General features: G+C 42.7%; 1 protein-coding gene across 1 annotated transcript in view; it reads left to right on the top strand.

The window, feature by feature from the left end:
* The window catches only part of PSMB2 (proteasome 20S subunit beta 2), a 39,805-nt gene extending 19,112 nt beyond the window's left edge, over nucleotides 1-20,693 (top strand). The window contains exons 4-6 of the mRNA XM_010360402.2: nucleotides 11,575-11,737; nucleotides 16,677-16,726; nucleotides 18,884-20,693. Of these exons, the coding sequence (XP_010358704.1) occupies nucleotides 11,575-11,737; nucleotides 16,677-16,726; nucleotides 18,884-18,991 (321 nt within the window). The 3' untranslated portion in view covers nucleotides 18,992-20,693. The remainder of the gene's footprint in view (nucleotides 1-11,574; nucleotides 11,738-16,676; nucleotides 16,727-18,883) is intronic.
* The last annotated feature ends 6,294 nt before the right edge of the window (nucleotides 20,694-26,987 follow it).

Here is a 26,987-nt window from a genome sequence, read left to right as displayed (position 1 = left end):
AACAAAGGTGCACACTCAGTGTGGGCCTTCGGATGGGGAATTGGAGAAGTAAACTGTCAGTTGCACTGCAGAGTGACAAGTGCTAAGATAGCCATGTACACGGGATACTCTGGGAGCACAGAGCCTACCCTGAGCCTCAAAGGACTTGCTGTCATGAAGGCAAAGATGAAACAAAAGGGCAAACTGAAAGCACAGACCAAGGTGTTTGAGAGTGTTTTAGGTTAGGTTAACAGTGATTTGTTAACAATAGTCAGGGCAGGGATAAATACTTCTCTGGGCCTCCTCATAAGTTTATCTGTCATGGGATTCTGTGTATAAAATAGGGCTCTACTGATTAAAAACAAACATAAATATATATATTTATTTATTTATTTTATACTACATACATAAAATTGATAATCTAAAGTCAGCCGGGCACAGTGGCTCACACCTGTAATCCCAGCACTTTGGGAGGCCGAGGCAGGTGGATCACCTGAAGCCAGGAGTTCGAGACCAGCCTGGCCAACATGGTGAAATCCCGTATCTACTAAAAATACAAAAATTAGCTGGGCATGGTGACAGGTGTCTGTAGTCCCAGGTACTCGGAAGGCCAAGCCAGGAGAATCGCTTGAACCCAGGAGGCAGAGGTTTTAATGAGCCAAGATTGTGCCACTGCACTCCAACCTGGGTGACAGAGCGAGACTCTGTCTCTAAATAAATAAATAAATACAAGCAGTGGGTCTTTCTGGAAGCCTGTTGGCTAAGAGGGGGTTAGCATGATCAGATGAGATTGGTAAGATCATTAGCTCGTTGGCTGTGCTTCAATGGAGCATTCGGGGAAAGAATGAAGGAAGTGGGGAGACCAATGAGGGGCCTCCATGTCAGTTAAAGCTGTAGCAGTAACTTTGGTTGGACCTGGGGTGCTAGTGGGGAACGCTGTTCTAATAGAAGGGCTCCTAAATAGTCTTTTCCTCAGAATTTCCTTAGTACTCTATGGACATCTGAAAACATATACCATCATGTATAGTCCTAAATACTCTTTTCCAGAAGACCATGTTATTTATTAGCTCAGAGAGGTGAATCAGCTCTGATGTTCAGAATTCATAGATTAGATATTTGTGGACGTGCTTAGCATGTACAACTTAACATATGCCTTATAGTGTGCAAGCCTGTAGCAAAGCATGGCTTCTGCATTTGAGGTTTTTAAAAACTGACTTAACGGTATATGGAATCTTAAATTTTCCTAGAAACTGCCAGCTCATTAAAAAAAGGAATTCAAGTGGCCTTGTTGCAAACATGGTGTTGGTTTTATCATTGCACAATCAGCAATTTTATTTTGATGTTATTTGGGGGGAAGCAGTATTTTTGATTAGCAAGTAAAATTAATGTAAAAAACAAATACTGTGTTAACTATTTGGTATAATAAGGCATCTGTGCCATGTTGCATTTCAACTCATTAAATTTCTAAACTTCTAATTACGATAAGTTACAACTGTAATAGGGAAACCAATCAAACTTGGAGTCATTGATAGCTTTAGAGAAGTAAAATTTACAGTAACTTTGGAATTACCAAGGAGACCTTTAAAATCTAATTTAGTTAAAAATTGAAATATACACAATATTTAAATTTTTTTGGTTGTAAAATTCATATTTATTGGGCACCTACTTCTTAGCAAGTCTTCTTCCAGGAACTTTAACACAAATGAGTACCTTAATTCCTCACAGCTCTGTCAAGCAAGCAGTACTGTCCTCCACATTACAGATGGGGCACTCGAGGCTCCAAGTGGCCTATCTCAAGTAACACAACTATAAGGTGATAAAGCCACATTTGATTTTCATTGCTTTGTCACAAAAGTACATGCCTATCTTATATGACTTATGGCATTTAAAAGCAGAGTTTATCCAAGTAGTAATTTAAAAGATGTTTTTCTTTTAAAGTTTAAAATATTGGGTTGTAAATACAGTAACATTCCTGAGCTTAAGTTCAAGAACTCAACCATTATATGAGTTTTTACCAGTGTATTAAGCAAAAACATTTGAACATGAGCTAATTGTTATTAAAGGAAAACAAAGACAATTTTTATGTTTTTATTTTGGATCTGCCAGCATCAAACAGGTATATCAAATATACTTTCGGAGAATGGCGTAAGGCAAGGAAAAAAAAGGAAAAGATTGGTTAGACAGTCTCTTTTTCAGAACAGTGTTTCTTTTATTTCATCTTGGTCCTCTGAAAATGAAAGGTTTGCTTTGTTTGAGGCACACTTGCCTCCTTATTTCCCAATTTAGTATGAGAATTTATTAACATGGGCCAGTTTGTTTTTTAGTGCTACAAAAAATAAATGCATTTGGAACAGGAGAGAACAAGAAAGTCAGGCGTTTAACTTTTTGTTTGTGAAGCTCACTATAGTATTCCGATTTTGATCAGTTTACATTTGTACTTTGTTTCCGTCACAAGATTAAGAGAAAATTGTTTTCAACTTCCAATTCCATACCTTCTCCACCCTGAGTGGCCACTGTAGATAACAGCACTCTAACCGGCCCTGGGTTCTCTCTTGCATCTCTGCTTTTGCCACTCCAGCACTTTGCTAGTCTTCTCCCTTGAATGTACCAACATCCCCCACATGGCTAGCTCTTCAGTGCCAGTTAAACTCAGCATTTATCAGGGAAGTTTTTTCTGTATTTGCTCCCCACCCCGCTCCCCAACCCCCCACCACATATGTCACCCTCAATTTCTTATGGCAACGTAGGTATACCTTTGCCATAGTGTCCTGTTGTAATCATTTTCTTTACTGTCTTCCATGTGCGAGTGTGAGAGTGTATGTGTTCATATGAAGGAAACCTCTTCACTGGCTGGCTCTTCATTCGATCTCATGACCTGGGTTATACACTGTTTCCTCTTCCCATCTGTCTTTGGACAGCTCTGCTTAAGCTCATTAGGTCGAATTTGAGCTCCTTTCATTTGCACTGCCACTGTCCCCCTTATCGAGAGTCCTAACTCTTCTTTCTCCCTCACCTCTTCTACTAGTTGTGAAGTTCCATCATTTCTACCTTCTAAATATATCTCGTATTTCATTCCTCTCTCTCTGCCCCCTCTACTTTTTACTTAGTTTGATCCTCATCGTCTGTCTAGAGAAGACTATTGTAGATCCTCTAACCATCCCCCCTTCCTCTCAATCTTAATCCCAGTCTGTCTTCCATATAACTGTCAGTTACCATCCTAAAATGGCAATCTGTTTGTATTTCCTTTCTAAAAGTCTTCTGTTAAAGAGAAGCGGGGAAAGTGGCTGGGACCAGTGGAATATCAATTTGAGACATCAGGCTTCCTTGGCACCAATTAACCAATGTGCTTGGATCCAACCAAAGGCTTGGATCAGCAGAGGGATGGAAGTGGCAAATTTTCACTGGCTGCTCTATGGTTTACATACTAATGTAAATATTCTTTAGTCTAGGAGGCCGATAACAGTATCATCCCAGTTTCTCTCTCTTCTTCCTGCTGAAGTCACCTAATTCTCCAGGTGTATGTGTCCCATGTTCACCAGTATCCAGACATTCCATATTCCTCTCTGTTTCTTTGTCTTCACATATACTGTTTCTTCTGTCTGGAGTCCTTCCTACCCACATCTACCTTGTGAGTGCCTTTCAGATCCAGACTCCCATCTTCATCATGTGACACGATGCTTCTCATGTAATAAATGCTAAGTAAACATTTATTGAACTTATTCACATTCCAAATGTGGAAATGATGTTAGTTGGGGCATCTGCCCATTTCATAATTATTCTATGTTGTGGTCCCAGGGAACTCATGGAATTTGGTTGAAGCCTTTTATAAACTGCGTATTTTTTACTTAAGGCTAAAAGAGATTGAATCTACACATGGGTTTCCTTAAAAAGGAATATAGCCAAGAGGATTAAAGTGAGGGTACAAGGCCGGGCGTGGTGGGTCACACCTGTAATCCCAGCACTTTGGGAGGCCAAGGTGAATGGATCACTTGAGGTCAGGAGTTTGAGACCAGCCAGGCCATCATGGTGAAACCCCATCTCTACCAAAAATACAAAATTAGCTGGGTGTGGTGGCGTGTACCTGTTATCCCATCCACTCCAGAGGCTGAGGCAGGAGAATCACTTGAACCCGGGAGGTGGAGGTTGCAGTGAGCCGAGATTGTGCCACTGTACTCCAGCCTGGGCAACAGAACAAAACTGTCTCAAAACAACAACAACAAAAAAGGTGTAAAGGATTCCATATTGCTTAGGCATTAAGGATAGGTCGTTCTCCACCCGATTCCCCATCCACAGAACCATAGTCTTCTAGAGCTAGGAAAGGTACTAGGTCACAATAACTGGAAGTTGCTGAAATCTTTGAGATTTTTTTAAGTGTTTGAAATAGGGGATTCCAATTCACATATGAAGTCCTTCTTTAATTAAAATGGCAAAATTGAAATTGAGGTTTTAAAATTACACCACCAAACCCACCGAAAAAAGATAGCTAGCGAATTTTGTTGGTTATTGCAAACAAAGTCTAGAGTTCAGAACATTGGTGTAAGAAATAACAATTGATTCATTTTATTTATTCGTGAAATTGAAAAATTGGGGATTGGCAAAGCAGTTAAGGTGTTGATAATCTATCATCATGGGTATTTATTGAACGACTACATAGTTTTAGACCCTGTAGAGGAGTCATAATTGTATGATATTAAATTTGCCCTTTTAAAACTTAAAATATTAGGCAGACATGGAGGCACCCACCTATAGTCCCAGCTACTTGGGAAGCTAAGGTAGAAGGATTCCCTTGAGCCTGGGAGTTTGAGGCTATAGTGTGCTATGATTGCACCTGTGGATAGCCACTGCACTCACTTGGGCAAAATAGCAAGACCTTGTCTCCCAAAATAAACAAACAAAATCCTTAAGATGTTATTGGTCATATAAAGATGTGATAAGTGAAATAGAGAGCAATAGATGCTAGTATGCAAAATAGTGCATTTTGAAATATTTGAGTGTGTAACTGGCATTTACATACCAAATCATATTTTTACACTAATTTCCATTTTGTGGAGGCAGCATGATTTCCTGGAAAAGCATATAGGACTTGCAGTTGGGAGGCCTGAATTCTGGACCTGACTCTTGATGCTAATTACCTGTGTGGTTTAGGGCAAGTTACTGTTTCCTCTTTGAAGTTTAATCCCCACATTTGTAAAAGGAATACTGGGTAAACTAGTTGAGGTTTTCTATCCCATCCAAGTCTGTAAACTGCATTTTCATGAAATCCTCTCAGTACTAAAGATGGAATTTTAGGCAGTTTTGACAATCCCCTGGACTAAAAGAAATAGCAGATGTACTGTTCCTTTCAAAGTCCAGTCTCTGTTTAATATATTTAGAAGTCTGTTTATGAAAACACTCATCGCTGGACAAACTCATTTGTCTCATTGGCGGTTCTGCATCTTCTTCCAAATTACTGACCTGCTAGGAATGGAGGTATGCCTCACTCACTGCTTAGCATTCCAAGGTGCAACACATCAAAAAAGAAATTGCACCATTCTCCAAAGCACCTCACTCATAGCAGTGTCGTCCCATTCAATTAGAGGTGGCAAAGGCTGGCCTGGCTCCAAAGGAAGACTGTCAATTCCTCTCTTTTTCTGTGTCCACGCTTGGCAGGATGCTTCCTCACGCCCACCTCTCTCTCCCTTGCTGTGACTTTAGCTTCCGCCAGATGTCACACCGCTGCTTGTCACCGCCCAGACTCTTGTCACTGATTTTGTTGTTTCAGTGTATTTATCACAACTGTTCTCTTTAGCTGTAAAATTTATGGAATTTCACTCTTAATTTTACTACAGTGTTTCTTTTTCATAATAGAGGGAATATACAAGGAGTCATATGCACAAGAGTTGGAGGGAAGGAAACACTTCATCTAACTCAAGTAAAGTTTGCATGTGTGCAGTGCGCACCCCCACCCCCAAATATACAAGAGTCTAAAGTGGCGCTGAGCTCAGTTCTGCAGGGCTCTGATGCTCAGAGGTACTGAAGAAGTCTTTTTCAGTCTCAGAAGGAAGTACATAAGAGATGTGCTTATTGGCCATTTCCCCTCTCTTCTTAAATTTGATCTTTTAGTAACCAACAAAAGTTGGACAATTTTATTGGCTCTCCGTAGCCCGCTTCTTGATCTTACTATCTAGTCAAATCTGTTGATAATGCAGTCAAATCCTAAAAGTGGTGGTGGTAGTGTTGTGGTAATAGTCAATCTGCATTACAATTTATCAGGCATTGCACTGAGCACTTTACATGTATTTATCTAAACCTTACCACAACCTTATAATGATGGGTACTTTTATTATCCTTATTGTATAGATGAAGAAATCTCAAAATGACCTAAATGCACTTCACTGTGAAAAAATAAACTCATATCACATACTCATTAAAGGAGGAAAAGATACATTTGTCTAGTTTTGTCCTCACCCTACCCTCACTACCTTCTATTAAGAGGCAAAATTTTGGTGGTACCTCATGCTAGAAGCTAAAATTCATTTTGAGTTCCCAGGATGGTTCACTTAAAATATTTTCTTTGTATATCAATTAGACACAACTTTAAACATGTTGGTGTTTGCATTGCAGAGCATTGATGGTGATTGCCAAGGCCTTTGGGTAGCGAGTATCTTAGCTAAATGTTTGGGTTCACTTGGATGAATGTTTGGATGTTTAGGTTAATTCAGTACTATATATAATGTTCAGTCTTAGCTTATACTGTGGAAGAAGCCTAGTCTTGTATGTTACAGTTCTTCCGCTCGGGGACCTCATAACTTTGTCTTACTACTTAGACTTACTATCTAAACAATTAGAATAGTGGAGACAACCAAAGGCTAGACTATATCATGTACAGAATAGAGATTTCATTTTAAAAGATTCTTGGTAATCTTTGCAAAGGATTACTTTGTAAGAGATTCTTTGTAAAGAGGATCCCTGGCAGTGCTCTCATTATTGATTAATGTTTCCATTTCCCCAGAATAATTAGGCAAATCCTTAAGTATGTAGTATTGATCATGGGGAACAAAGGGAACTGATGAAAAAGTGTCTAGAAAGTAGCTTTACCACTCAGGATAGACATATTTGCAAGGGAAGAAATGACATGGTTAGGGAGGGTTGACCATGAAGTAGGGATGCTCTAAGTGTCTAGTACAAATGCTTGTGACACAGAACAGCATTACCTTAGGGCCTCTGGAAAGAGTCCCAGGAATGAGAGAGGAGGAAACTCATTTACTGCTTTTCTATCATGTGTCAGGCACTGTCCTGGCACTAACATCCCTCCATATCCCTTTATGAAGACACATAGGAGTTTCCCTCATATGTCAGTGCCAGAAGTAGTTGGGCTTCTCCTGATACTTGCATTGTTTATAGAGTCTTTACTGTTTTGGGCATTATACTTATTATCCACATGCCTTATCTTTTGGAATCCTCACTGTAGCAGCCCTTTGGTAGTAGGGATCATCCCGTGTTTTAAATGAGAAATTAAAATTCAGAGAGATTAAATGACTAACTTTTCTAAACTCACAGCCCAACTCTTTCTTATTTATTTATGCTATTGGTCCCTTCTTTGTTCAGTTCTGAATGCCTGGCCTGTATCCTAAGCTTTTCTTTACTTAGCACCCTGTGTCTAGAGGGAGGTAGAAAGAGAAGAACCCAAGCCTAGCAAAAAGCAACAATAAATGTACATTCATGGAGATGCTGGCAGTTGACTTAAACTTGAACCGCTTCTCAGAAGTAGCACTTACTGCTTTCTCACGTTTGTTTCGTGACTTTTCTTTTCATTTGGTAGAAATAGGGTCTTACTCTGTTGCCAGTCAGACTGGAGTGCAGTGGAGGCATCATAGTTCACTGTATGCCGGGGCTTAAGGATCCTCCTGCCTCAGCCTCCCAAATAGCCACCTCACCTAGGTTTTCTTTTCCCCCATCGAGACAGGGTCTTGCCATCTTGCCTACGCTGGTCTTGAACTCCTAGGCTCAAGCAGTCTTCCTACCTTGGCCTCCCAAAGTGCTGGGGTTACAGGCGTGGGCCACTGTGCCCAGCCAAGCCAGAGATCTTTGGTGGAGCATTGTCAGAAGAATTTCACAAACTGCAAGTTGTTGCACAGATGTATTGATTTAATTAGTCTAGATAACACCATTTATTTATGCTTAAGCATCTCACACATGCAAGAGTTGGTAATTCAAAGTCACACAATAATTTGTGAGTTATCTTCAACACCAGGAGTTGTAGCTTCTGAATACCAGCTTTGGTAAGTGTATGTGTGCGTCAGATGCCTAAGCATGAGTAAATGATACTATATAGACCAATTAAGTGATGCAGTTTGCTTCTGGAATTCTGTTGACATCCTTTTTCATCTAAAATTTTCTGGTAGTGGATTTTAAATAACGCTTACTGTTCTAAACAATTGAATCTCATAGTATGGACAAGATCTTCATTGAAGACAAAACATCTGGGTTCTGCTTGTTAAGGCCTCTGAGTATCTGGGGGAATACTTAATATACCATTGCAACTTGATGAAATTGTCTTGGCTAACTATACAGCGAGTGTTCTGGCTAGTTAGTAGAGAAGAGTAGAGTTTATCCTCTTAGCAAAAAGATTTAACTTACTTTGTGATAGGTAAAAGACTGTATTATTAATTCTCTTGGGGAGAGAAACCAGTTTCTCTTTGCTATTCTGCCTCTCTTCCTCCCTCTTTCTGTCTTCTAATTTAAACTGTAAGAACACCAAGGTATTCTATGTCTGCCAGATTTTGCAGTACTGTTTTCACACTTACATATAACTAATAGCATTGTTAAAATCTGGAGCTAATTTAAGCAGGTTTGTTGTTGTTTAAAGTGATAAGCTTTCAAAAAGAGACTGAGATGTAGTTAATATAGTAGGACTTTTGGTAGCATCTTTTCTTCCAGAGTTTGGGATGCTTTACCATTATTATTTTTTCTCATTATATTCCCTAGAAGTTAGAAAGGAGAAAGATTAATTAACCCAGTTTTACATGTTACAAAAAACCCAGAAGCTCATAGGAATTAAGTTTTTTGCCTAAGGTCAGATTTACTAAGAACGTACTCAGAATGCACAGAAAATTCCAGAGCTTGGCAGAGTGCAGCACACTACTCATTGGGAAATACGATAGGTAGATAATGATCTTCTCAGAAGTCTTGACTGCTGGTCGACTTATTTCTCTCTGGGACTACCCACTGTCTTATCACTAAAACAGAAACTTATTTGGAGGTGAGGACTACTCTGTAATCTCCAGGTGATGTTAGGAACCCTTCCTACTTAGCACAGCTGGCTTAGAATTCCAATTAAGTATATAACATGAGTTTCGTGCTAGGCACGGTGGCTCAAGACTGTCATCCCAGCACTTTGGGAGGCCGAGGTGGAAGGATTGCTTAAGCCTAGAAGTTGAAGACCAGCCTGGGCAACATAGTGAGACCCCATCTCTCTTTTTATTTCTTTTTTTTTTTTATTTTGGAAATAGAGTCTTGCTCTATTGCCCAGGTTAGAGTGGTACAATGGCACCATCTCGGCTCACTGCAGCCTCTGCCTCCCAGGTTCAAGTGATTCTCATGCCTCAGCCTCCCAAGTAGCTGGGATTACAGACTTGTGCCACCACGCCTGGCTAATTTTTGTATTTTTAGTAGAGACAAGGTTTCACTATGTTGGCCAGGCGGGTCTCAAACTCCTAACCTCAAGTAAGCTGCCCGCCTCGGCCTCCCAAAATGCTGGGATTACAGGTGTGAGCCACCGTGCCCAGCCAAGACCTCATCTCTTAAAAAAATATAATAAATTAGCAGGGCGTGGTGGTAGGTGCCTATAGTCCTAGCTGCTCAGGAGGCTGAGGTGGGAAATTCGCCTGAGCCTAGGAGTTTGAGGCTGCAGTGAGCTATGATTGCACCACTGCACTCCAGCCTGGGCGACAGAACAAAATCCTGTTACTCCCCTCCCAACTCCTCCCCCCCAAAAAAGCAAAAACCATGAGTTTTTTAAGGCTGCCAAGTGGCCGTGTTAATCAGTGTTCAAAGAATGTTAAATGCCACTTTTAGGACCATTAGCTATTACATTTCATGCTTCATAATGAGGTGTCTCACTTACTGTGCGTTTAATTAAATACATACACAAATTTAGGGATGAGGACATATCCATGGGCATTTACTGAAATAAATGCAAGAGGAGAAACACATCCTGCAGAGAAAAAGAAAACCATATAAAATGGAAGTCCCACCCCTGATGCCTGGGGGCATAGACAGACTGAATTTAACATGGTAAATGGCGCAGCTGGTGTAGAAAAAAATAATCATCCATTTGGAGATGAAGAGCAACACAGACTCGGTCATGGTTCTCTATAAAACTCATGTTTTTAGATTTGCAGGTAATACAAAGAAAGGATACCTATAAATCCAAGTTATAATTATTTTTTATTGCTTTTTATTTGTCTCAAAATTACTTTTCAGTTAAGTCTGGTGATTCGACTTAAATATTTGAGACTTACTATCCCACCCCACCCCATGAGTTGTTTCTTTTCTCTCTCTTTCTCTTGTTTTTTGAACCCAGGCTGGAGTTCAGTGGCACAATCACGGCTCACGGTAGCCTTGACCTCCTTGGCTCAAGTGATCCTCCCACCGTAGCCTCCTGAGTAGCTGGGACCACAGGTGTGCGCCATCATGCCCAGCTAATTTTTTAGTGTTTTGGTAGAAACAAAGTCCCACTATGTTACCTAGGCTGGTCTCAAACTCCTAGGCTCAAGCAAGCTTCCCAAAGTGCTGGGATTATACCTCTGAGCTACTGCACCTTCAGCTTCCCAAAGTGCTGGGATAATACCTCTGAGCTACTGCACCCAGCTATAAGTTGTTTTTTTAGTAGTGGGCGTACAGTTTACCATTTAGGATTGGTCCGGATGCCCAGACTGAGTTTGTTTATTTCATTTGATGTGGTTGGAGCATCTGCTTTTTTCAGTCTGTGGCCTGGCACTCTTAGAATTGTTTATTGGTTTCAACAATTAGGAATGACAAAAGAGCACCTATGCTTGCCTTTGCAGTGCTTAAAATTTTTTTTTTTTGTTTAAATTTTTGTGCGTTCATAGTAGGTGTATATATTTATTGGGTATATGGGATATTTTGATACAGGCATAAAATGTGTCATAATCACATCAGGGTAAATGGGGTATCTCTCACCTCAATCATTCCTCCTTTGTGTGACAAACAATCCAATTATACTCTTTTAGTTATTTAAAAATATACAATTAAGCTATTATTAACTATAGTCACTCTGTTTTGCTATCAAATACTTTTGAAGAAGTGCTGTTATACAGGTTCTCATCCGTGGACTTTAAGAAGATGGTAGCTTTTTCATATACCTAAAGTGCTCCAAATGCCCTTCTGTTTGAAGAGAACAAGCCGATATCCCTTGACCTGTTACCATACTCCAGGTCTTCTAGATTTCCCTACATTTTTACTTCATTGTGATTTACTCAGTTGCTGCTAATATTTTCTTTCTCATCAAGAGTCAGAATATTCTCATTTGCCTTGGGAAGAGATGTTGGTGTTCTGCTTTAGTTATCACTTTACCATATCTTTTCTTTGCAGACCCCATATCATGTGAACCTCCTCCTGGCTGGCTATGATGAGCATGACGGGCCAGCGCTCTATTACATGGACTACCTTGCAGCCTTGGCCAAGGCCCCTTTTGCAGCCCATGGCTATGGTGCCTTCCTGACTCTCAGTATCCTGGACCGATACTACACACCGAGTAAGTATTAACACTCTAGGGAGGGAGCAGTGGCAGAGCCCTGCCCTCAGCTGCTTCCCAGGTTTGTCCACCCTTGGAGTTGGGTGGCCAGGGCTTGAATAGGATGGATCCTAAGAAGCACAAGCAGGTCCCCCTCTGGAAGCTGCACTCTTCTGTGGGTCAGTAGGGTCTTGCAAAAGCTGATGTAAGTCCCATTTTTTGCCAGGCAACATGAGATAGTACGTATCTCTAGAGCTGGGTTGTGTTTTGAAGGAGGTTTGGAATAGATGTCATAGTGAATAAAACATTTTTATTGGGTTCTAAAGTTCTTCAGTTCTTTTTTTTTTTTTTTTTTTTTTTTTTTGAGACGGAGTCTCGCTCTGTCACCCAGGCTGGAGTGCTGTGGCCGGATCTCAGCTCACTGCAAGCTCCTCCTCCCGGGTTCACGCCATTCTCCTGCCTCAGCCTCCCGGGTAGCTGGGACTACAGGCGCCGCCACGTCGCCCGGCTAGTTTTTTGTAGTTTTTAGTAGAGACGGGGTTTCACCGTGTTAGCCAGGATGGTCTCGATCTCCTGACCTCGTGATCCGCCCGTCTCGGCCTCCCAAAGTGCTGGGATTACAGGCTTGAGCCACCGCGCCCGGCCAGTTCTTCAGTTCTAAGAGTTCAAGTTTTTTCACTTATTTTGCTTTGCGTAGATGCTTATTGGCATCTCAGTAAAGAATGAGTGGGTAAAGCAAGTAGCTGTATATTTGTTTTGAACTTGCGAGAATGAACAGGTCCCCAGCATGTCAGCTGAAGGTTTCTTTGCCCAAACATCAAAGCTTTCTAAGGCTACAAATCTGAGCCTTCCCTTGGTTGTCACCCAATGGCTGCCCCCTCTTGAAAGAAAAAACTGTCCCTGTACTTGTCCATAAAGCATCAGCTTGGCAAAACTTCAGATACAGGGATACTTTTTAGAAATTTTTATTTTGTAATTGACAAATAATAATTGTACATATATTCATAGAGTACATCATGGTGTTTCAATACATGTAAACAGATCAGGGTAGTTGATATATCGATCATCTCAAACATTTATCATTTTGTGTTGGGAACATTTAGTATCCTCCTTGTAGCTATTTGAAACTATATATTGTGAGCCATAGTCATTTTACAGTGGTATAGAACAGTACAGTACAGCTTATTTCTCTGTCTAGCTATAATTTTGTATCTTTTTTTTTTTTTTGGTTTGAGACAGTCTCCCTCTGTCGCCCAGGCTGGAGTGCAGTGGAGTGATCTTGGCTCACAGCAACCTCCGCCTCCCAGGTTCAAGTGATTCTCGTGCCTCAGCCTCCCAAGTAGCTGGGATTACAGGCGTGTGCCACCACGCCTGGCTAGTTTTTGTATTTTTTGTAGAGACAAGGTTTCACTGTGTTGGTTTGGCTGGTCTAGAACTCCTGACTTCAAGTGATCCACTGGCCTTGCCCTCCCAAAGTGTTGGGATTACAAGAGTGAGCCACTGTGCCCGGCCAATTTTGTATCTTTTAACAAATGTCCCCCATCCCTTACAGAGGATTTCTCAGCCTCTAGTATCGTCTGTTCTACTTTGTACTTCTATGAGATCAGCTTTTTTACCTTCCACATATGAGTGAGAACGTGTAGTGTTTTAACTTTGTTCCTGGCTTATTTCATTTAACAGTATGTCCTCCAGTTCCATTCATATTGAATGACAGGATTTCCTTTTTTATGGATGAATAGTATTTCATGGTGTATATGTACCACATTTTCTGTATCCATTGATCTGTTCTCAGACACCTAGGTTGATTCCATATCTTGGCTATTGTGAATAGTGTTGCAGTAAACACTGGGGTGCAGAATTTCCCCAGTGATATAATGATTTCATCCAATATAATGGTTTCCTTTCTTTTGGATAAATTCCCAGTCGTGGGATTGCCGGATCATATGGTAGTTCTACTTGTAGTTTTTTGAGGGACCGCCATACTGTTCTTCCTAGTGGCTATACTAGTTTGCATTCCCACCAACAGTGTGTAAAGAATTTCCTTTTCTCTACATCCTTGCCAGCATTTGTTATTTTTTGTCTTTTTGATAATAGCTATTCCTAACTGGGATGAGATGTTACCTCATTGTAGTTTTGATTTGCATTTCTGTGATGATTAGTGATGTTGAGCATTTTTTTCCATATATTTGTAGGCCATTTGTATGTCTTGTGAAATGTCTTTTGAGATCATATGCCCTTTTTTTTTTTTTTTTTTTTTTGAGACGGAGTCTGGCTCTGTCGCCCAGGCTGGAGTGCGGTGGCCGGATCTCAGCTCACTGCAAGCTCCGCCTCCCGGGTTTACGCCATTCTCCTGCCTCCGCCTCCCAAGTAGCTGGGACTACAGGCGCCCGCCTCGTCGCCCGGCTAGTTTTTTGTATTCTTTAGTAGAGACGGGGTTTCACCGTATTAGCCAGGATGGTCTCGATCTCCTGACCTTGTGATCCGCCCGTGTCGGCCTCCCAAAGTGCTGGGATTACAGGCTTGAGCCACCGCGCCCGGCCCATATGCCAATTTTTTAATTGAATTTTTGTTCTCTATTGAGCTCTTTCAGTTCCTTGTATTTTCTGGATGTTAACTCCCTGTTGGATGAGTAGTTTGCATGTATTTTCTCCCATTCTGTAGTTGCCTTTTCACTCAATTGTTTCCTTTGCTATGCAGAAGCATTTTTTAGTTTGATATAATCCCATTTGTTTATTTTTGCTTTTGTTGCCTGTGTTCATGAGATTATTCATAAAATCTTTTTCCAGATCAATGTCCTGAGGCTTTTCCCCTGTGTTTTCTTCTAGTTTCGGGTCTTAAATTGAGGTCTTTGATCCATTTTGAGTTGAATTTTGTATAGGGTAAGAGGTGAGGGTCTGGTTTTATTCTTCTGTGTATGGATATCCAGTTTTTCTAGCACCATTTATTGAAGAGACTGTCCTTTCCCCCAATGAGTGTTCTTGGTACCTTCATCAAAAGTCAAATGTAGATACGTGGCTACATTTCTTAATTTCTCTATTCTGTTTAATTGGTCTATGTGTCTATTTTTATGCCAGTAGCATGCTGTTTTGGTTACTACAACTTTGTGGTATATTTTGAAGTGTGGTAGTGGTATCAACTACTAGATTTGTTCTTTTTGCTCAGGATTGCTTTAGCTATTCAGGGTCTTTTGTGGTTCCATACAAATCTTAGGATTTTTTCCCTAATTCTGTGAGGCATGTCATTGGTGTTTTGATAGGGATTGCATTGAATATATAAATTTCTTTGGGTAGTGTTGTCATCTTAATAATATTAATTCTTCTGATCCATGAGCATGAGGTATATTTCCATTCATTTGTATCCTCTTACACTTACTTCATCAGTGTTTTATAGTTTTCGTTATAGAGGTCTTTCACCTCCTTAGTTAAATTTCTTCCTAGGTATTTTATTTTCTTTGATTTTTGTATCAAAATATGGGATTTTGATACAAAAGATATGGGATTGCCTTCTTGATTTCTTTTTTTTTTTTTTTTTTTGAGACGGAGTCTCGCTCCCTCACCTAGGCTGGAGTGCAGTGGCCGGATCTCGCTCACTGCAAGCTCTGCCTCCTGGGTTTACGCCATTCTCCTGCCTCAGCCTCCCGAGTAGCTGGGACTACAGGCACCCACCACCTCGCCCGGCTAGTTTTTTGTATTTTTTTTTAGTAGAGACGGGGTTTCACCGTGTTAGCCAGGATGGCCTCAATCTCCTGACCTCGTGATCCACCCGTCTTGGCCTCCCAAAGTGCTGGGATTACAGGCTTGAGCCACTGTGCCCGGCCCTTGATTTCTTTTTCAGCTAGTTTTTGTATAGAAACACTGGTTTTTGTATATTAATTTTGTATCCTGCAACTTTATGGAATTCATTTATCAGATGTAAGAGTTTTCTGGTGGGGTCTTTAGGTTTTTCTGTATAGAAGATCATGTCACCTACAAATGGGGACATTTGACTTCCTGCTTTCCAGTTTGGGTACTCTTTATTTCCTCCTCTTGCCTAAGTGCTCTGGTTAGGACTTCCCAGACACAGGGATGTTTTGTGCTAAGTTCCATCTTCTGACCCCAATCCTAACCTCAACTTTAGCCTCTGTGGGCAATGGGTACTTTGGAATTCTTAGCTTTTACAGACTATAGATGAAGCACAGATAACCACTTCTCTCCTTGCATTCCATTCTTCACTGTCAGTATCGTAAGAATCTGGCATGTTCATTCTTTTTTGGTGCTGCCCTCTCGCTCAACCTTAGCCACACTAGAGCTCCAGGCCACATCCTGAAAAGAATTAGCCTGGCCTCCGAGTGACTTTCTTGATTTGACATCTGTCAGTAATTCAGCTGATTTGCCCACCAAAATAACCACTAGCCACCCCTGAAGCCCGAGTGCATAACATGTCGTCCCAGTTTGCCATGCCCACAGACAGTTCCTTTGGCTCCTGTTTTGGGAAAGTCTTAGCCCCATCCTATGAATTCTCTTCCCATTGTTAAACAGAGACCCAGCTGGGAAAACAAGGCTGAAATTCTGACCCTGTCCTCTCTTTCCCTGATTTGCAGCTGACTAGGGCAGATGGAATTGATTTAAACCCTGGACTAAGGGGGAGTGAAAGGGGTGGGTTATGATAAAGAGAGACAGGCTGATGGACTTCTTCAGAGGCGGGCCCTGGCCAGGGGAGGCAGAATTCCTTCATGCTTACCCTCAGTGTAGCAAATCAATTTGCAATGGCTTGTAGCTCCTGGAGCACTGGGTCTGGGGCACCCCCAGCTGCATGTGGAGTAAGTTGGTTGCAGACTAGAAGGCAAAGCATTTTTTGCCTTTGCCGTTTGTATGGCACTCAGGCCTGAAGAAGTCAGCTTTGATTAAGATTTGAAACTTAATCAAAAGCTGCTGAGAGTTGGATTTAATGACAGCACCGGAATGCTTGTGTTCTCTTCCAGCTATCTCACGTGAGAGGGCAGTGGAGCTTCTTAGGAAATGTCTGGAGGAGGTGAGTAGTTCCCATGGGATCCTGAAAGGAATGTTTGTGTCTCTGTTTGCCAGTATTGTTCCTGTTCCTCGGTTATATTTTTTCTGATTTTTGCCAGAAGGTGTAATACATACCCACTAACCAGATGTGAAGTTGCTACCAGGGATAGAGTTTGGTGTGGGTAGCAAGCTCATTTTTCTCTCACAGATTACCCCCTCAATGTCAGCTTTATAATTTAATTCTTTCTGGTTTATCCAAACCAGTGTTTCTCAAATTGTAGTGTGTATAAGTATCACCTGGGAAACTTGTTAAAACAGATTGCCATCTCTGCCCAACCCTTAATTCTGATTCCACTGTTCTGAGGTACAAACTGGGAAGCTCTGCTTTAACTGGCAGTCGCAGGTGATTTTGCTGCAGGTGGTAACTGAGGCTGTACTTGAAGAACTTCTGCCCTAAACTATTTTTTTAATTTGAGACGGAGTTTCACTCTTGTTGCCCAGGCTGGAGTGCAGTGGCATGATTTTAGCTCACTGCAACCTCCGCCTCTGGGTTCAAGGAATTCTCCTGCCTTAGCCTTCTGAGTAGCTGGGATTACAGGTGCCCACCACCATGCCCGGCTAATTTTTTGTATTTTTAGTAGCGACAGAGTTTCACCACATTGGCCACTCCTGACCTCAGGTGATCCGCCTGCCTCAGCCTCCCAAAGTGCTGGAATTACAGGTGTGAGCCACCACGCCCTGCCCTAGACTTTATACCTGCTCTGTTCTTGTGCCACCTGGAATTGCCATACTGCCTGCTCCCTTAATAGTGCACAAGTCTTTGTAATCTAGAGAGAAAGCCTTCGCTAAGAATTCAGGAAGACCATAGAAAGCAACTAGGAAGCTTTGGGCAGAAGGCGAGAGTAGACTTTGGTTTGTGAGGCCAAGATTACAGAACACACCCTTTCTAATATTTCTCCTTAGAGTCTAAGGCTTTGGGTATGGATGGAGGATGGAGAGGTCAAAAGCCAGCCACATTAGTTTTTTCATTCTTTTACTGTTCCTGTGGCTTAAGGATGAACTTGAACTCGTGGTTTAGTAAGAGAGTAGGAAGATAAGAGCAGAAGCATTGAGAATAATGTCAGTTTGCCTCTTACACAAGCCTTTTGTTTTCAGTCCTCAGTGCCTACTCCATTCCCCCGCTCCCCTTTTTTTTTTTTTTTTTTTTTTTTAAATGGGGTCAGCCAGGCGCGGTGGCTCACGCCTGTAATCCCAGCACTTCGGGAGGCCAAGATGGGCGGATCACGAGGTCAGGAGATCTAGATCATCCTGGTTAACACGGTGAAACCCCGTCTCTACTAAAAAAATACAAAAAAACTAGCTGGGCGAGGTGGCGGGCGCCTGTAGTCCCAGCTACTCAGGAGGCTGAGGCAGGAGAATGGCGTAAACCTGGGAGGCGGAGCTTGCAGTGAGCTGAGATCTGGCCACTGCACTCCAGCCTGGGTGACAGAGCAAGACTCTGTCTCAAATAAAAAAAAAAGGGGGGGGGGGGTCTCGCTTTGTCACCAAGGCTGGAGTGGAGTGCAGTGGCATCATCATAGCTCACTGCAGCCTGGACTTCTGGAACTCAAGCGATCCTCCCAAGTAGCTGAGACTACAGACAGGCACCACCACACCCACCTCATTATTTTGTTTTTAAGATATGGGGTCTTGCTATTTTGCCTAGGCTGGTCTTGAACTCCTGGGCTCAAGATATTCTCCCACCTCAACCTCCCAGTTACAGGCCTGAGCCACTGCTCCTGGCCTCTGCTTTGTTCTGAGGGCAATCACGCTTTGTTAGCTTATTATCTTGAGACATTTTAAGAGAGATGTCTGTGTTTACCAGACTGATGGGTAACAGACTGTGGGTAACAGAACACTGGATTGTCTCATTCTTTCATCAGCTGACTAACCAGAGAGACAGGCTTTTAGCTGCATCTCCCGTTTCAGCCTCCCTGCCTCCCATTGATCCTCCAGCTGCCGTTTGAGTACCCTCTATCACTAGAGTACTAGTGCCCTACTGCCAGCTGCCTCCAATAGAATTTCAGTTCCACAAAAGCAGGGATTTTTGTTTGCTTGTATCCGCAGTGTCTAGAACAGAGCCTGGCACGTAGTACTTAGTAATTATTTGTTGACTGATTTCCTCCATGTCTCTCTGCAGCTCCAGAAACGCTTCATCCTGAATCTGCCAACCTTCAGTGTTCGAATCATTGACAAAAATGGCATCCATGACCTGGACAACATTTCCTTCCCCAAACAGGGCTCCTAACATCATGCTCTCCCTCCCATTTGCCAGGGAACTTTTTTTGATGGGCTCCTTTATTTTTTTCTACTCTTTTCAGGTGCACTCTTGATAAATGGTTAATTCAGAATAAAGATGACTATGGATATAATTGAGCCCTCTGGTCCAGGTCTCAGTTTACCTAATATTACCTCAGAAAAGATATAGAGGGAAAATGATCTTTTTGCCAGGTCTGACTTTTCTTCCTGCTCTGCCCTCCGTTAACACCCAGCACTCTTTAGCAGCTGATGGCCGCACGTTCTACTCCACTCTTGGTTCCTTTCCAACTAGCTTTTCATATATTTTACTTGCTAATGTCTCTATTCTCTCTAAAGTAGTGGTTATGTTTGCCCTTAAACTTAAATTTTTTAAAATTAATTAATCTGAATGAATAATATATGCACTTAATAAAACATGCAAACAGTACAAAAACATGTAGTGAAAAATATTTCTTCCATAGCCAGGCACGGTAGCTCACGCCTGTAATCCCAGCACTTTGGGAGGCCGAGGTGGGCGGATCACGAGGTCAAGAGAGCAAGACCATCCTGACCAACATGGTAAAACCCTGTCTCTACTAAAAATACAAAAATTAGCCGGGCGTGGTGGCGCATGCCCCTAGTCTCAGCTACTGGGGAGGCTGAGGCAGGAGAATCGCTTGAACTCAGGAGGCAGAGGTTGTAGTAAGCCTAGATCGTGCCACTGTACTCCAGCCTGGCAACAGAACGAGACTCCGTCTCAAAAAAAAAAAAAAAAGAGAAAAGAAAAATGTTTCTCCCATCCCTATAATCCAATCACCTGCTTCTGGCTTCCCTTCCGGGAGGAAACTTCAGCTACTAATTTCTTATGTTTTTTAAGAGATACTCTTTTACTGTGTATTGTATACATACATATACATACATACAGACACATGCCCCCTTTAAATTTTTTAGATTTATTTATTTATTTAGAGACAGGGTCTTACCCTAGCCCAGGCTGGAGTGCTGTGGCGTAATCTTGGCTCACTGCAACCTCCGCCTCCTGGGGCCAAGTGATCCTCCCATCTCAGCCTCCTGAGTAGCTGGGATTACAGGCGTACACCACCAATGCCCAGCTAGTTTTTGTGTTTTTCATGGAGACGGGGTCTCACCATGTCATTCAGGTTGGTCTTGAACTCCTGGGCTCAAGCAGTCTGCCTGCCTTGGCTTCCTAGTGCTGGGATTACAGGCGTGAGCCACCGTGCCCGGCTAAAAAGTAGTTTTAAAGTTCTACATATTGCTTATTTCACTTAACACTATATTAGAAATTGTTTTATATCAATACACATAGATATGCTTATTCTTGTTGAGAGTTGCATAATTTTCCATTAAATTGATGTACCATGGGCAGTTAACCAGATACCCGTTTTTTCTCTTAGCCTACCTTTAGGGAACAATGTAGATGTTTTGTGGTTAAAGCCACTAAAACAGTGGTTCTTAACCAGATGTGTGTTTCAGAATGTTCACCTCACATTTCCAGTTGCTACTGATGCTGCTGGTCTAGGAACCACATTCCAAAACCATTTGGTCTCAGACTAGGATAAACCCTACTTTATCCAATTCTGTGCTCCTCTTAATACCATATACAGATAGGTTTTTGGTTTGTGATGAAATGTGTCATCTAAGATACTACCTACTGATCCTAACGTTCATGTTAAAATATTGGGTTAACATTAGATTTGGGTGTCTTATACACTGTTTAATACACCAATGGTAAATGCCTTATACCATAGGAAGAAAGCTAATCATTGAGTAAATGGGAGAAAAGAGATGATTCACATCACTACAGTTGATACAACCTCCAACACCACCATGAATATGCATAGGTTTGAGCTTTTAGCTAGATTTCTAGGTGTAGGGCATCTATTTTAAAAGCGCCACAGGTGGCTGGGCGCGGTGGCTCAAGCCTGTAATCCCAGCACTTTGGGAGGCCGAGGCGGGCGGATCACAAGGTCAGGAGATTGAGACTATCCTGGCTAACACGGTGAAACCCCGTCTCTACTGAAAAATACAAAAAACTAGCCAGGCGAGGTGGCGGGCACCTGTAGTCCCAGCTACTCGGGAGGCTGAGGCAGGAGAATGGCGTAAACCTGGGAGGCGGAGCTTGCAGTGAGTGGAGATTGCGCCACTGCACTCCAGCCTGGGCGACAGAGCGAGACTCCGTCTCAAAAAAAAAAAAAAAAAAAAAATAGTGCCACAGGTGATTCTGATGCCCTACCCAGTGGCGTTCTGCTCTCCTGCTACATGATTTTCCCGTCTGTACAATGATTGAAATAGCACCTATTCCATGTGGTAGATAGGAGAATTCCATGAGATAATATAGGTAAACATTTAGTTCAGGGCCTGGCATGTGGTAAGTGCTCAGTAAGTGTATAATGATTGGTAAACTTGTTTTTCTGCATTCAGGCTTCACCAGGAATGACATATGGTTCTCTGCCTTTGAATATAAGTGTCCCCAGGGCAATCTCAGGCAAGCCTGCAAACCCATCCTGACTCTCAGTGTTTTTTTGCCAACCCGGATCTCTTTCCTGAGCTCCAAATCAACTCATTCCTAGATAGCTCACCCTCCAGATTTAGGGACATCGAACTCAGTACGTCTAAAACTGAGCCTTACCATCTGCCCCTCTCCAAACCTCCTCTATGACATTCTGTCTTAGAGAATTAGAGCCACCTGGTTTCCCAAGTACCCAAGTCAGAAACCCAGGCATCATTTATTTTTAATAAATGTTTTATTTTGGAATAAATTTGGTTTTACAGAAAAGTTGCAAAGATAATACAGGGTCCTTATACCCCTTATTCAGTTTCTATAATGTTAACAACTTCTATATACCATGGTGTATTTGTCAAAACTGAGAAACCAACATTGTTTGGTGTATTAGTATTACTAAGCTCCAGGCTTTATTCAGATTTTACCAGTTTTTCCACTAATTTTCTTCTGTTCTAGGATATAATCCAAGATGCAACATTGCATTTAGCTGGGCATCATTTTTATGCCATTCTTTATCTCCTGTCTCTACATGGCCACCAAGTTCTGGCATTTCTACATCCTAAACTTTTTAATTTTATTACAACTTTTTATTGTTGTTTTTCAGAGACAGAGTCTTGCTCCATCACCCAGGCTGGAGTACAGTGGCACGATCATAGCTTACTGCAGCCTTGAACTCGTGGACTCAAGTGAACCTCTTAACCCCAACCTCCCAACAGCTGGGACTAGAGGTGTGCCCCACCACACCCAGCTAATTTTGTAAAAATTTTTTGTAGAGACAGGGTCTCACTATGTTGCCTAGGCTGGTCTCGAACTCTTGGCCTCAAGTGATCCTCCCACCTTGGTCTGCCAAAGCACTGGGATTACAGGTGTGAGCCACTGCACTCAGCCTAAATCTTTATAAATCTCCATCCCCATTACTCTGGTTCACCCCCTATCGTATCTTAGACTATTTAACAGCCTCCTAACTTCACTCTACTTTTAATCTTTTCCCTCTCCAGGTCTCTCTCCATACTTTAAAAAACTAATTTCACCATCCATTCCTCTCTGCCCTTAAAACTTTCTGGTGGTTTTCCATGACTTAAGAGACTAAAGCCCAGTTCTTTGGTTTGACATGCTAGGCATTCCATAATCCTCTCCTAATCTAACTCCCCACTTTCCTTTCCCTCTTTTACACTTCATAAAGCCTGTATTCCAACTAAATTTACATGGCCTTGGTCGTTCACTCATGACTTCACACCTATATATTACCTATAAGAAGGGTAAGCACTGCTTTGTGGAACTTTTCTTACAGAGGGGTGTGTGTGTGTGTGTAGTCGTGATGTAGTGTGGTCTGGTAACTTCTGTTTTCTTCTGCTGGATTTTAGTTTTTAAAATGCCAGCTGTGTCCTAAATCAATTTCCTGAAGTTTAAAAAACACTGGGAATATACTCATTCTTTAACACTCCTGGCCAAACACTGTTCAGAATGGAGTTCTGATTAGCTCCCATCTGCTTTCAGGTGATTAATACACAGAAAAACAAATTATTCCTTCCCAGGCTTGCGGTGGGAGGGGGGGATAGGTTGGAGAAGAGAGCAGCTGTTTTGCCTCAGGGTAGGGAAGCTCAGCCCTACTAGAGAGGGGATGGGAAGGCAGGAACCTTTGAGAGATGGAAGAGGCCACTGAAATGGCCCAAGAGCTTGGTGTTGGTAGCTGAGCAACCACGCTAGGTCTGCCCTGCCTGGAGCCCAGAGTCCTTTCACTTCTGCTCCTCTCAGCCTTTTGACAAAAGCAGCAGCAGTGCCCAAGCAAGAGAAAGACGTGCATTCTTGGGTTCTCTCTAAATGTCTGCTGCTTGATTACTCCAGTGTGTGAATTATGGGTTAGTGTGTTTGGGAGGAGAAACCTGCAACTTGCCTTCACGTACCTTCCTTCATGGGATGGAATGTTTTCAAAGACTGAACTTTTCATATTTATTCTGGAGTGCTATGATCCTTTCAGAGAAAGTAGGAAAGTCTTTAAACTCCAAATTGGAATGCTTACCCAGTCTAAACACTCTCCATTTAATTCACAACTACTTGTTTGCAAAAAAAAGACATATAAACAATCTGTGTGTACTTTACTGTTTAGTTTTTAATTTTATTATTATTATTATTATTATTATTATTATTATTATTATTTGAGACAGAATCTCGCTTTGTCACCCAGGCTGGAGTGCAATGGCACGATCTTGGCTCACTGTAGACTCTGCCTCCTGGGTTCAAGAAATTCTCCTGCCTCAGCCTCCCCAGTAGCTGGGATTACAGGCGTGCAACACCACACCCAGCTAATTTTTGTATTTTTGTAGAGACAGGGTTTCACCATGTTGGCCAGGATGGTCTTGGAACTCCTGACCTCAAATGATCTGTCTGCCTCAGCCTCCCAAAGTGCTGAGATTACAGGCGTGAGCCACTGCACCGAGCCCCTGTGTAAACTTGAATGGTCATCTACTTTTCCTTAGGGCTAAAGCCAGTTAGAAGCTAAAACGTGATTTATTTTGCCATGGGGAAAAGAAAAACAACTTAATGGGAAGAATCAAATGCTGAGACCTCATTAGAAGCTTCTTAGGCCACTTAGTGTCTGTACCCTACTGCTTCCTCTGCACTGTTAACTACCCTGACCATATGCTGGCTTAGCAGAGCCTGGGGGCACAAGGGCCTGGGAGGACCTGCTTCCCCTTGCCTGTGAACCCTTCTGTAGATGGACATGTGATGCAGTGGAAACGAAGGGAGGGTCGGATCACACACATGCGTGACCACTTGCTTAGCGACTTTGGGCAAGTTGCTTTGATCTACAACTTGCTTGTTTCTAAAATAGGACTTATTGAGGACTACATGGTCCTTTCCTTAGGGAAAGTTGTCTAGCCCATGAAAAGTTTTTGATAAACTAATTTCTTCTGGGTATTTATAAGCTTTTATTGATGTATTACTATATTCCAGGCATTATATAGAAGTGCTGTATGTCTTATCCCCTCAACTTCCCATAGTCTAAGATAATTTTAGAGGCAGGATGTCTCTTGCCAGGCCCCTAGGCTTCAGTTAAAGCAGAGCATACTTCAGCCTTCCCCCACATTCCTTTTCTTTTCTTTTCTTTTTTTTTTTTTGAGACGGAGTCTCGCTCTGTCGCCCAGGCTGGAGTGCAGTGGCCGGATCTCAGCTCACTGCAAACTCCGCCACCCGGGTTTACGCCATTCTCCTGCCTCAGCCTCCTGAGTAGCTGGGACTACAGGTGCCCGCCACCTCGCCCGGCTAGTTTTTTGTATTTTTTTAGTAGAGACGGGGTTTCACCGTGTTCACCAGGATGGTCTCGATCTCCTGACCTTGTGATCCTCCCGTCTCGGCCTCCCAAATTGCTGGGATTACAGGCTTGAGCCACCACGCCCGGCCCACATTCCTTTTCTCTTCCTTTCTGCAGAAAGGAATGCATAACCCAGACAGGGATACTCGGGGAAGGCGGGGAAGGCGCTGAGCCTCTTCGTTAAAATGAGGAAAAGCAAATATTAGGTGTTAAAGTCATGCCAGCCCCAAATGGAGACTTTCTTCTTGATGTATTCAGAAGGACTGATTGAAAGGGACTGGAGAAAGGCGGAACTTCCTCCCTCATGATTCAGAATTCTTCAGTGCCACATCTGGATACTGCCTCGAGGTATCAGCACCACGTAACATCCTGCTGGGGGGGTACATACCAGGGGACCCGAAGCTCAGGGTGGCACACCAAGTGAGTGGCAGGGCCAGGGTTAAAACGTGTCAAGGGTCTCCATGCATTTAGCATGAGGGACAGACCCCCAGAGGAGGCCCCACTGTGTCCAGCTTTCACTGGACACTTACGGGTGCGTTGAGGCACTGCAGCTTCTTGGGAAAAGAAGTCACATCTTTGGACCCTTATCCTGAGAGATGATGCCTAGACCCTATGTTTCTAGCACAATCTTCACTCGCAAAGCACCCCAACATCTCCCTGACGGCACACTCGAAAAGACAAGGGGACAGCAATCCAGGCAAACAATGTGAATGCAGTGGCCCTGGGGCATAAAACAAAGTGGTAGTTTGAGGAACAGAGAGGAAACCAATGTGGCCGGAGCAAAGTGAGTGATGAAGAGAGTAGTTTAAGATGAGGCTGGAGAATGAGGCAAAGTCAGATCATTGCCGGACCTGACTTTGAAGGTGTACCAGAGAAAATAGACCGGTTGGGAGACTACTGTAGTAGTCCAGAGAACTAGGGTGTTGGCAGAGAAGAAAGAAGATGGACTCAGAATCCATAGGTCTTTTCTGAAGGATTGAGTATAGAGAAAGAACCAAATAGGACTCCCCAGTTTCTGGCTTGAGCAGCTGGGTAAGAAGATGGTACCACATACTGTGATGGGATGTTCTAGAAGAGGTCACGATTTGAGTACTTGAGTCATGTGCTCCATTTTGGACATGAGTTTGAGATGCCTGTTAGCCAAACTGAGCCAGACATGAGGCAGACAGTTGTACCTCCAAGTCTGGAGTTCAGGCAGCAGCCTGGGCTGAAGATAAACATTCAGGAATTGGCAGTACTTAGATATTGAAAGACATGGGATTGAATGAGACCAATCGAAGGAGACAGTATAGAGAGGGACCTGAGGAAAGCCAACATTTAGAGGTCAAGTAGAGAAGTAGCCAGCTAAGAAGACAGAATTGGGACCAGTGAGGTCATAGGAAACCAGAAGTTAGGAGCCACAGAGGAAACAGTTGCAGAAAAGAGCAAGTGGTCAGCCATATCCACTGACTGCTGCTGTTAAATCCAGAAAAAAAGGCCTTGAGATTTGATGTTGTGATGACCATGCTGAGTGGACGTCAGCAGACTGGTCGGGAAAAAAACAGATGAAAGAGGAAATTGGAGGTGAAGAAATGGAGGTGGAGGTGTAGCAATCTTTCAAGAACTTTAACTGCAAAGGAAATAGAGAAATGGAGAAAGGATTTATGTTTTGTAAGGTAAGAGATCCTAGAACATTTGTACTCTGGGGGGTGATCCAGTAATGATTCCATAGAGAGGGAGACACTGACGATACAGGACAGAAAAGATGATTGAAGAGTGAAATCCTCAAAACGAGAGTTGGATGAGCGTTGGCCTGACAGACACACACAGTCACCAGCATTCCCACTGACACATACACATCACCACCAACGGGCATGGTAACAAATCTGTACACCCAATAGCCAAACTGACAGATGTACCCACCAGCCCACCAAGTCACAGGAATACACATACAGTATTCACTTGACACACACACACACACACAGCAACTAACAGCCACATTGACATGTCAGATAGACCAACATCTGTACCTCCTGTCACACAGAGGGGCCCCCAGTCCCCTCCATCCCCTTAGGGGCCCCTTCCCACCCTACCCTCTGCCCAATTCCCAGGCGCTGCCTCTCCCCAGTGACATTGCCCTCTTTGGAGGCAAATCCAGGCCTGGGCTAAAGAAGGACAGGGAGGGCTTCA

The sequence above is a fragment of the Rhinopithecus roxellana genome, chromosome 12 (genome assembly GCF_007565055.1).
Source record: "Rhinopithecus roxellana isolate Shanxi Qingling chromosome 12, ASM756505v1, whole genome shotgun sequence".
Lineage (NCBI taxonomy): Eukaryota > Metazoa > Chordata > Mammalia > Primates > Cercopithecidae > Rhinopithecus > Rhinopithecus roxellana.
Note: the sequence above shows the minus strand (reverse complement) of the source record. Positions and strands in the feature narration are given on the sequence as shown.